Raw genomic sequence first — 12139 nt, forward strand, 5'->3', positions numbered from 1 at the left:
ATGATTTATGCTTTAAAGAGATTCTGTTTTTGATGTGTTTCCAGGATTTGTTTCAAGATTTAGAGCTCCTTTTCACAGTTTTTCTTTTTCTTTTTTTTTTTTTTTTTTTTTTTGAGACACAGTTTCGCTCTTTTGCCTAGGCTGGAGTGAAGTGGCGCAATCTCGGCTCATTGCACCCTCCGTCCCCCGGGTTCAGGCAATTCTCCTATCTCAGCCTCCCGAGTAGCTGGGATTACAGGCACCCGCCACAACGTCGGGCTAATTTTTATATTTTTAGTAGAGATGGGGTTTTGCCATGTTGGCCAGGCTGGTCTCAAACTCCTGACCTCAGATGATCCACCCACCTCGGCCTCCCAAAGGGCTAGGATTACAGGTGTGAGCCACTGTGTCCGGCCTAGCAGTTCTCGTGATGGTGGCTTGGTAGTATCAAATTCTCTCAGCATTTGTTTGTCTGAGAAAGACTGTTATGTTTCCTTCGCATATGATGTTTAGTTTCACTGGGTACAAAATTCTTGGCTGATAATTGCTTTGTTTGAGGAGGCTTAAGATAGGACCCTAATCCCTTCTAGCTTGCAGGGTTTCTGCTGAGAATCTGCTGTTAATCTGATGGGTTTTCCTTTACAGATTACCTGGTGCTTCTGTCTCACAACTCCTAAAGATTCTTTCCTTTGTCTTTACTTTAGTGTGCCTAGGTGATGATCTTTTTTTGATGAATTTCCCAGATGCTCTTGTGCTTCTTATATTTAGATGCCTAGGTCTCTAGCAAAGCCAGGGAAGTTTTCCTCAATTATTCACCCAAATATGTTTTCCAAACTTTTAGATTTCTCTCCTTCCTCAGGAACACTGATTATTCTTAGGTTTGGCTGTTTAACATAATCCCAGACTTCTTCTAGGCTTAGTTCGTAATTTCTTATTCCTTTGTCTTTGTGTTTGTTGGATTGGGTTAATTCGAAGACCTCGTCTTCAAGCTCTGAATTTCTTTCTTCTGCTTGTTCAATTCTATTGCTGAGATTTTCCAGAGCATTTTGCATTTCTGTAAGTGTGTCCAATGTTTCCTCAGGTTTTTATTGTTTTTCTTTATGCTCTCTATTTCCTTGAATGTTTCTCCCTTCAATTCTTGTATTGTTTTTTGGATTTCCTTCCATTGGGCTTCACTTTTCTCTGGTGCCTCACTGAATTCTTTTTCAGGTAAATCACGGATTTCTTATAGGTTTGGATCCATTGCTGGTGAGCTAGTGTGATTTTTTTTTGAAGGTGTTAAAGAGCCTTATTTTGTCATATTACCAGAGTTGGTTTTCTGGTTCCTTCTCATTTGGGTAGGCTCTGTCAGAGGCAAGGTCTAGAGCTGAAGGCTGTTGTTCACATTCTTTTGTCCCACAGGATGTTTCCTTGATGTAATACTCTCCCCCTTTTCCTATGGATGTGGCTTCCTGTGAGCTGAGCTGCAGTGATTATCTCTCTTCTGGGTCTAGCCATCCAGCAAGTCTATCTGGCTCCAGGGTGGTACTCAGGGTTTGTCTGCAAAGAGTCCTGTGATGTGAATTGTCTTTGGGTCTCTCAGCCATGAATACCACACAGTATTTGGGGTATCTCCCAGGTCCTGCAGGAGCAGTCCACTTCCTTCAGAGGGTCTGTGGGTCCTCTTGGGATTCCTGTTTGTTCTTGCAGTTGTTCTGGAGCTAAAATTCATGACGTGAGCCCCTACATGCTGCTCTGTCCATCCAAGTTGGAGCTGTAATCTAATCCTGCCTCCCATTCGCCATGATGATCTAAATCCTGGTACTTATCTTTTCTACTGTTGTTTTTGCTTCCCTCTTTTCTTACTTGAAATCAGTTGTATGCCAACATAGGAAACAGAAATTCTTCATGTTCATTTCCCCACTGCTGTAGCACAGCAAGCTTATGACAGAGGAGTTCCATGCTCTTGCCTTTGCAGAAGATCTTAGAGATGCTGAAGAACAGAGAGACCTCCGTAAATATTTTCTTTGAACCTGAAATTTTTAGTGACTGTAATCATAATAAGTATTTTGTGCTTTATGGAATTAACTTTTTTCTTTTCTTAACCTCCAAGATAAGATCAGTAGATTGAAAGTGGTTTTCAATCTATAGGTATTCTGCAGAGTCTTGGGGCTCCATGGAAGTGCTTCTGGAGAGAGATGGGATTAGAGTAGTAATAGTGCATAGTGCTGAGTAGTAGGAAGGACTCCAGGGCCCCCAGGTTAGTTTCAGCAAGATCTCTATTCTCATCCTTATATTAGTGTTCCAAGTTAAATTTCATTCGAAAGGGGGTGTCATTATATAAATATACAAATATAGACATACATCTATAAAACAAAGTGTACAAAGTTAGTTCAGTCCTTCATGAGAAGCAGTAACTACACATACACACACAATAGCGTATGTCTGTACTCTCCCCAAAATTATAAACTGGAGAAGGGATTTATTTATCCAGACAAGCTATCCATCCAGCCCAAACAGATAGAAATTGCCCTTCTGGGTGACTAATGGGACCCATAATCCCTTTTAGCCTAGAAATCTGTCTCTAACACTAATAACTTTCTTTTCCTGTCTTAAAATAGGACTCATCGCTCAGAGACTACCTATCCTCTCCCCCATTCCCAAGTACCCAAAGAGCTTATATCATTTACTTAAGCAAGTCAAATTTAATTTCACACATATAGATCATAGTTTTCTTATTTTGTGGGGGAAGTGATATGTGGAAGCATTAAGAGATATGTTTTTTAAAATATGTCTCATTACTTTGTGTATATTTAATCTGGGTCTATAAATTCGGAAAGAGATATTATATAATCATATAGTCAGGATATACTTAAACTGGAATCTGTGGATACATTATACGTGTGTATGACTCCTCCAGTCCCTAAAATATGTAGAATATTGTGTTCATATATGTTTTTTGAGGGGAGAGAGTGAGTCCATTGCTTTCATCTGATTTTTTAAGGTTTTCAAAACTAAGAAAACATTAATCCAGTTCTTCTACATCTGGGCTAAATATCAGGACACTAGAAAAATAAATCAGGCTGGGCGTAGTAGCTCATGCCTGTAATCCCAGCATTTGGGAGGCCAAGGTGGGAGCATTGCTTGACCAGGAGTTTGAGACCAGTCTGGGCAATGTAGTGAGACCCCGTCTCTACAAAAAAAAAAAAAAAATTAAAATTAGGCTGGGCTCAGTGTCTCACACCTGTAATCCCAGCACTTTGGGACGCCAAGATAGGCTTGAGTCCAGGATTTTGAGACCAGCCTAGGCAACATAGTGAGACCTATCCTCTACCAAAAATAAACAAAATTAGCCAGGCGTCATGGCATGTGCCTGTAGTTCCAGCTGCTCAGGATTCTGAGGTGGGAGGATCACTTGAGCCTGAGGGGTCAAGGCTGCAGTGAGCTGAGATCATACCATTGCACTCCAGCCTGGGCAACAAAGCAAGACCCTGTCTCAAAAAAAAAATGAATAAAAATAAAAAATAAACAAATGAAACTCGGTGTTTTAACTGGGATCAAACAAAAAAGATAGCAAATTATAGCCATTATTTCAGATAGATCCTTTCAGAGGCTCCTTGAACTTAAATCTGTTTTCATAATTCTAAGGCATTATTTGCCTTTTCACTCTCAGTCTCTCATGAGTGCATAATGGAGTTTCCCAGAGGCTACACAACATGTACTATCGCAACAGATTGAGCAGAGAAGCAGATATGAGAATCCAGCTGTCTTTTTATGAAACCAGACATTGAAGAGATTTGCAAAATGTGAAACAATGCTGGTCTCTTCTTACTAATTTTTAAAATTTGAAAAACGTAACTTTTTCATAAAAGTATGTTTTTGTGTTAACCGTGTAATGGGTCTATTTTTAATGAATTAATATTTTTTTGATTTCTCGGTTTTAATTTCTCACTTTCATTTAATTTCTCATTTCATGAGAAATATAGATAGAGGCCAGGTGTGATGGCTCACGCCTATAATCCCAACACTCTGGGAGGCTGATACAAGAGAATCACTTAAGCCTAGGAGTTCAAGAGTAGTCTGGGCAACACAGTGAGAGCCCCCCCTCTAAAAAAAATTTTAAATTAGCCACACATGGTGGCATGTACCTGTGGTCCCAGCTACTCAGAAGGCTGAGGCAGGAGGATCTCTTGAGCCCAGGAGTTTGAGGTTACAGTAAGTCATGATAGTACCACTGCACTCCAGCCTGGGCAGCAGAGTGAGACCCTGTCTCAAAACAAACCAAAAAAGAAATATAGACAGATACAAGAAGAACAAGTTCTGTGGATCTAATGTACAGCATGAGTGGTAATGCATGATGTGTTAAATAATTTGACTATAGTAGCCGGGTGCAGTGGCTAACGCCTGTAATCCCAGCACTTTGGGAGGCTGAGGCAGGCGGATCATGAGGTCAGGAGAGTGAGACCATCCTGGCTAACACAGTGAAACCCTGTCTACTAAAAATACAAAAAAATTAGCTGGGTGTGCTGGCGGGCACCTCTAGTCTCAGCTACTCAGGAGGCTGAGGCAGGAGAATCACTTGAACCCAAGAGGCAGAGGCTGCAGTGAGCTGAGATCGCACCACTGCACTCCAGCCTGACCAATAGCAAGACTCTGTCTCAAAAAAAAAAAAAAATTGACTATGGTAATCATTATACAGTGTATATGTATTTCAAATCATCATGTTGTATACCTTGAATATATTCAATCTTTGGCAAGTAAATTATTTTATTTTATTTTATTTTATTTTTTTGAGACAAGGTCTGACTCTGTCACCTCCAGACTGGAGTTAAGTGGCACAATCTCAGCTCACCACAACCTCTGCCTCCTGAGCTCAAGCAGTTCTCTCACCCCAGCTTCCCAAGTAGCTGGGGCTACAGGCGCATGCCACCACGCTCGTTAATTTTTGTATTTTTTGTAGAGATGCAGTTTTGCCATGTTTCCCAGACTGGACTCGAGCTCCTGAGCTTGAGCGGTCTGCCCGCCACAGCCTCCCAAAGTGCTGGGATTACAGGTGTGAGCCATCACACCTGGCCCAAGTAAATATTTTTGAATAAAAAAAGATAGATACTATTCACATAAACAAAAGCTCTTTGATATTCTCAATAATGTTTTAAGAGTATAAAGGAGTGCGAAATCAAAAAGTTTGAAAACTGCTATTCTGCATCAAATGACATTTTAGAAATAGGGGTGCCTCTGGAAGTTAAATTAGGGGACAGTGATGTGAATATGTTGTCTATGTCCTTGTTTCTCGAAGTATGGCCTAAGGTACATCTGCATCAGCATCACCTGGGAGCTTATTAAAAATGCAGGATCTTGGGCCTCATCCCAGACTTCCTGAATCAGAATCTTCATTTTAATAGGATCTCTGGATGATTTGTATACATATTAATGTTTGAGAAGCTCTGATCCATATTATACAACACTAACATTTATTTCAATCCAGCATCGTTCCTAAAAGGATTAAAGCAAACTATATAAATAAATATCTTCATTATACATATGTACTTTATAAAAACATATATAGTTTAATATGTAAATGCATTAACACTAACAGACATAGTTTTTTGAGGCTATTATTGATATTGTCATTGCAAGCGATTCTTTATTTTAACCATTTGGTCCCACTGTTACCATATCATAATATCAGAACTTCATGATACGAGTTCGCAGCCTTGGGTTTGGGTCATATATTTACCAACTTTGTCATCTTAGATAAAAATTCAAACTAATTTCTCCATTTGTAAATTTTACCTATAAAAATGAAATAATGCATGTTGAAAACATTTGTAAACTTAATGCTAATGCATATTAATTAGTCTAAGTTTTGCTAGGAATTTTACATTAGACATGTATGTGTTATTATTGCATAGCCTTTAAAGAAATTCCAATAAATATTTTAAACAGTTCATTTCACTAGAGTTTGGTACTAATGGAGTTTTATCCCCTAGTGAGTCAATTACTTTTAATTCATTCTATGGCTAACCTGCAGCACAAACTCCAGCAGATTTGTGTAGGATTATATGAATGGGTTGGTATAGATCCATCCTCAGTATGGCAGAAGAATCATAGCACAGATCTAATAAAGGTGAGTCACTTTGAGAGCTACAGATTTTAGACTCCCCCTAGTGGCTATCTGACAACAATCAAATTTATACAACCATCTTTCACCTTGCTTTCTGTTTGCCTTTTGCCACTCTTTTTTAAGATCTTTAGCAACCTGAAGAAAAAACAAAATTCTAGTATTAGCCATTACCGTAAAATGTTTTTAGGTGCTTGTTGTATTTCAAAAAAAATTTTTAGACTATTCTGTCTATTAAATAAAGTTAACATAACTGAGGGGGTGGAAATTAACATGAAAGATAGAAATCAGAGTTATAATACATTGCAAACTAGAAAAGAAGAAGCAGTACAAGTGACAGTAATTATCACAATACTTAATATAATTATGAGGGCAAAGCAGACTAACACTAATTTCACAGTATTTGCACTAGATCCTTTATTTGTCTATTTTAATCCTTCTTCTGCCCTGGACTTCATAGATGAGGAACTCAAGAATTTAATAACTGTCAGACAATGAGTACATGGCAATAGAGTTACACTGCCATGTAGATGTGTACTTCTTCTACTAGAAAGCCTTTAGCCATCATTACATATTGTCTTTAAAAAACAAGTTAAATTACATGGTTTTCATATCCAGTTTTATAATCTGGTAAATTATCAACATATTCTAATGAATTAAAGAAAGTAATTTTCATTATGGTGAGAAAAATGCAATTAAGTGCTTTGTGTATAAATAGGTATTAAATATTTTGAGATTATTTATTGTTTGTCTTCTCTCTTTTTTTTTTTTTTTTTTTTTTTTTTTGAGACGGAGTGTAACTCTGTCCCCCAGGCTGGAGTGCAGTGGTGCCATCTTGGCTCACTACAAGATCCGCCTCCCGGGTTCACATCATTCTTCTGCCTCAGCCTCCTGAGTAGCTGGGATTACAGCCGCCCACCACCACGCCTGGCTAATTTTTTTGTATTTTTAGTAGAGACGGGGTTTTACCGTGTTAGCCAGGATGGTCTAAATCTCCTGACTTCATGATCCACCTGCCTCGGCCTCCCAAAGTGCTGGAATTACAGGCATGAGCCACCGCGCCCGGCCTTTTTGTCCTCTCTTTCACGTACAGTTCTCCTTTAGTTTTCTATCAATTTGGTATGTATTTCTATCAACTTGGGGCTATTTAATTTAAGTCAGTAAAGCTGACTATTCTGAATAGAGAAATTTAAAAGAAGTTGATCTGAAAGAGTTTAAGAAGAATTTGAGTTGTATGAATGTAGAAGCATTTATACACAAAATGTTATTTTAAATTTTTACTCTTCTGGAGTTTTCATCATATGAAAAACATTTAATGAACATCTCCACACTTTTTTCCACCACTTTTCTAGGTCTAATTGTCCGAAATGTGGCTGTACTGGTGAATCTGGAAATGCCAATTACAGATACAAACTTTCCTTAAAAGTTGCAGAATCAAACAAATTGTTTGTTATTACTGTATTTGGAAGTTGCTTAGATACATTTTTTGGTCTTACTGCCACTGGTTTGCACAGGTAAGAATACTTAAAACATCCTTTTTTCCTCACTGCCCTTAGAATTTGAAGGTACAAGTTTATAAGGCAATATGCATTTTTGTAAAAAGATGATCATTCAACCCCAGATCGTCAATTCCTTTAAAGAACAAGCAAGTTAGAAAGATGTTTATTTCCTGAATACATATTATGATGATGTTAAAACAGTCTCCTTTTATTTAGGGTAATTAATCTGTAATTAGAATATTAAATTATAAATCTCTAATCCAAGTTACAAAAATAGAGGCTAAGAAAGTAACATAATTTCAAATTGAAGAATTATCCAAATTGAGGTTAGCATTCAAACAGTTAAGTTCCCCCTAAGGCAGGAGAATCTATTTGAGGGAATATTTGCATATCAGAAATTGTTTTGTTATTTTTTTATCTGTATTGCAACTTTATTTGCATAGTTTGACTTTTTATGACATTGTCCTGAGAATATAAGGAAAAACAATTAAAGCTTTTCTTCCCCTTCAATCTTCTGCCCTCCTCCCCTAATCACTTACAAGAAATCTATGTCCACGTTTTTGTGCTTGAGACAATAAAGGGACCACAACCAGGATTATCAGAGAAAAGGAAAGACTTTTTCCTGCTTTGAAGTGAAGGACTAGAGATCCCACCACTATTCGCACTGCCACTTTTATTTTTCCCTGTAATTATTGCCGGGCCTGATGGTTAGGTAACCACTTTACTCACACTTGATCAATTGGTTTTGTTGGTTTTTCTGTGCTGTGAGAAACTAGAGAGAACAAACTGCCTGGCTTCTTAAAGTCACTTTTTTTCCTCTATAAAAGATTCATGCTGCATTTTCAAATTAATTGTGTCTCTGACTTTATGGCAAGTTAAAATTTCAAAGTTTATTCCTTCACATTTTTTTTTTTTCCAATCAAGGTACATTCAGGATCCTAATAAAATTCCAGAAACACTCGACAATGATACAACTCAGAATCTATTAACTAAAGCAGTTGAAACTTGCTTTGTTGGACAAAGCTTTATTTTTGGAGTGACGGTAATTGAGACTTTCTTTTTAATAATCTGTTAACATTTCCATTGTAATGAATTATGTGAATTTTCTAAATAGTTGTTAGGAGTTCTATAAATGTGAAGGCCTGTGGAAACACTTTAAACTACTTAAAAATAGCCTATAGGTGGTCTGTTAAAACACCATGTGTAACAACTTCCTCTTTCAAAAGTCAGGGGAGCCTACTTCAAGTGCTTTCAGAGCTTAAAAATATACATTTATTATATATTTAGAAATGTCAGATATTTGTTTTTGGTTGTTAGTATTTATTTTGCCCTCCAGATTTTGTTCAAATTATATAGTAAAACTTCCATTGATTCTCTAGCTTTTTAATTCTGTCATCTATAAAAAGAGAATAATGGAACACTGAAGGCAAAGTATGTGAGTATTGATAAGAATACTAAAACTAGATTAAGAAATATGGTCTTAAATAATTATAAAAGTGACTGTAGAAGAAGTTAAAAAATGTATTGACTTTGAAGGAGTAATAGTTTTCTGTCTCATCTATGCTAAAGGGAACAAAGAGATACTTTTTTCACACTGAAATCAGGGTTTTAAAAGAGGAAATAGAGCACTCCACAACAGAAGAGTGAGAAAAATCCAAAGGGAAAGTAGAATCAGCGGCTACAGAGCTTTACTTTGTGAAAATCATAGACAATCCTTTTCTCTCCTCTCTTCTTCTTCCCCCTCCCCTTTTTTCCCCTCCTCTCCCTTCCTCTCTTTCCTTATTTAATGAGAACTATGATCGTTGCCATTTATTGAGCCACTACTATTTTCTAGGCACTGTGCAGTTTTCCATTTTATTACTAAACAGTAATCTGCATTTTTATTTTTATTTTATAAATGAGAAAACTAAGACCTCGAGAGGTTAAATAAATTGTCCAGTCTCAACACTATAAGTAAATGCTGGAACTAGGATTTCTTCAAATCAGTGTAAACAAGCTCTTTACTCTAAGGTTTATATTCTCTTATATACGCTACTTTGCCTATAACTCTAACAGAATCAGAATTGGAATTGGGGGGTGGGGGTAGTAGTTGTGTCTGTTTTAACCTTTTAAATCTGTTTGTTTATTTTATTTTTGAGACAAGGTCGCACTCTGTCACCCAGGGTGGAGTGCAGTAGCAAGATCATGGCTCACTGCAGCCTTGACCTCCCTAGGCTCTGGAGATCCTGCCACCTCCGCCTCCTGAGTAGCATGGCATATACCACTATGCCCAGCTAATTTTTGTGGGGGTATTTTTTTGTGGAGACGGGGTTTTACCATGTTGCCCAGTCTGGTCTCAAATTCCTAAGGCTCAAGTGATCTGCCTACCTCGGCCTCTCAAAGTGCTGGGATTACAGGCATGAGCCACTGTGCCTGGCTAAATCTCTGTTTCATGTTTTAAGTAAAAGGAAGACAATTTTATTCTTACTTAAATTTCTTTACTTCTTTCACAGAATTTTGAAAGCCACCCTGGACAAGGTGCAGATGCCAGTAACTTCTTACAGCAATGCTCTGACCACAAAAGAAAAGCCAGATCACTAGTGGCTTGCCAGATTGTTCTACCGGACCCAGGTGTTGCAGGCTTTACTGTCATTGACTACTTCTGTCAACTTTTGCAGACTTTTAATTTCAGGAAACTTCAGTGTGACTCTCACGCACCTAACAATCACTTACTTTCTTTAGATCACTCAAATAGTGATCTCAGCAGCATATATACTTCTGACAGCACTTCTTATTTTTTCAAGTTCTGCAGCAAGGATACTTTTTCAAAATTCTGGCAGCCATCACTTGAGTTCACTTCCATTGTTTCAAAGCTAACAGATAATGATGATTTTTCAGCTTCAGAACAAAGTAAGGCCTTTGGTACTCTTCAGCAGAACAGAAATTCCATCTCCATTGCAGAGGCCACTGGTTCCAGTAGCTGCCATGATCCCATTCAGCATTCATGGAGCCTTGTTTCATATATGGATAAAAAGAGTACAGCAGAAAAGTTGGGTAAAGAACTTGGCTTACAAGCTAAGGAGCTGAGTGCAGTTCACAGCAGTCATCATGAAATTGGAGTTAATGACTCTAATTTATTCTCTTTGGAAATGCGAGAGCCCCTTGAGTCAAGTAATACAAAATCCTTCCACAGTGCAGTGGAAATTAAAAATAGGTCCCAGCATGAGCCACCATGTTTCCAGCATCATGGTATAGATACCCCCACTAGCCTTCAAAAGAGGTCTACATGTTGTCCACCTTCGTTAGTCAGACTTGAAGTGACAGCCAGCAATTCCCAGGATGGCGACCCTCAAATTTGGGATGATCTGCCATTCTCTGAAAGCTTGAACAAGTTTCTGGCGGTTCTTGAAAGTGAGATTGCTATAACCCAGGCAGATGTCAGTAGTAGGAAGCATCATGTAGATAACGACATTGATACATTTCATGCAGACCACAGCAGGTTATCTGTGACTCCCCAGAGAACTACTGGAGCCCTGCATACACCACCTATAGCTTTAAGATCATCACAAGCAATAGTCAAAGCAAACTGTAGCAAAGATGACTTCCTTTTCAACTGTAAAGTAAATCTAAGTCCTAGTGTTGAAAAGGAGTCACAACCAGATAACAAAGTAGAGGCTGTCTCTGTAAATCATAGTGGAAGAGGTATGTCAGAGTATTTTCTACCAAATCCTTACCTGTCAGCTCTGTTTTCATCTTCAAAAGATTCAGAAACAATAGTTACTCTTAAGAAGACTATCAGAATCTCACCACCCAGGGATGAAATTCTGTTTAGGCCCAGTACTTCAGAGAGTGACCATTTTAGTCTAAATAACAAATATTTGAATGGATGTGGAGAAAAATCACTTTCAGTAATGAATGAAAAGTTGACAACTCTATGTTCTAGGAAGTACAATGATGTCTCTGATCTTTGCAAATTAGAAAATAAACAATATTATAGGTGGTCCAAGAACCAAGATGACAGTTTTACAATTTGCAGGAAACTTACATATCCTTTAGAAACTCTTTGCAATAGTCCAAATAGAAGTACAAATACATTGAAAGAAATGCCTTGGGGGCATATCAATAACAACTTAACGCAGAGCTATTCTATTGGTTATGAAGGTAGCTATGATGCCTCTGCTGATCTCTTTGATGATATTGCTAAAGAAATGGACATTGCAACAGAGATTACCAAAAAATCACAGGAAATTTTGTTACAACAGGGAACGTCTTTGGCAGAAAGTCATCCTTCGGAGTCTGATTTTTCACTGAGATCACTTTCTGAAGACTTCATCCAGCCTTCACAAAAATTATCCTCGCAAAGCATTTCTGCCTCTAGGCGTTCAAGAACATGCTCTCCAACACCTCAATTTCAATCAGATTCAGAATATAATGTTGAAAATAGTCAAGACTTTGTTCCATGTTCACAGTCAACTCCAATTTCAGGATTCCACCAAACAAGAATTCATGGGATAAACAGAGCTTTTAAAAAACCTGTATGTTATTCAGATCTTGATGCTAACTGTGAAAAAATAAGGATTTT

The 12139-nt window shown here is 37.8% G+C and overlaps 1 protein-coding gene across 1 annotated transcript in view; it reads left to right on the forward strand.

Annotated features, from left to right (window-relative positions):
- Positions 1 to 12137, forward strand: part of LOC105551256 (DNA damage-induced apoptosis suppressor protein) — a gene marked incomplete at its 3' end in the record, with an annotated part of 34547 nt that extends 22410 nt beyond the window's left edge. The window contains exons 5-7 of the mRNA XM_011996433.1: positions 7432 to 7593; positions 8503 to 8620; positions 10071 to 12137. Of these exons, the coding sequence (XP_011851823.1) occupies positions 7432 to 7593; positions 8503 to 8620; positions 10071 to 12137 (2347 nt within the window). The remainder of the gene's footprint in view (positions 1 to 7431; positions 7594 to 8502; positions 8621 to 10070) is intronic.
- Positions 12138 to 12139: the final 2 nt, after the last annotated feature.

The sequence above is a fragment of the Mandrillus leucophaeus genome, unplaced genomic scaffold (assembly GCF_000951045.1).
Source record: "Mandrillus leucophaeus isolate KB7577 unplaced genomic scaffold, Mleu.le_1.0 Scaffold512, whole genome shotgun sequence".
Classification (NCBI taxonomy): domain Eukaryota; kingdom Metazoa; phylum Chordata; class Mammalia; order Primates; family Cercopithecidae; genus Mandrillus; species Mandrillus leucophaeus.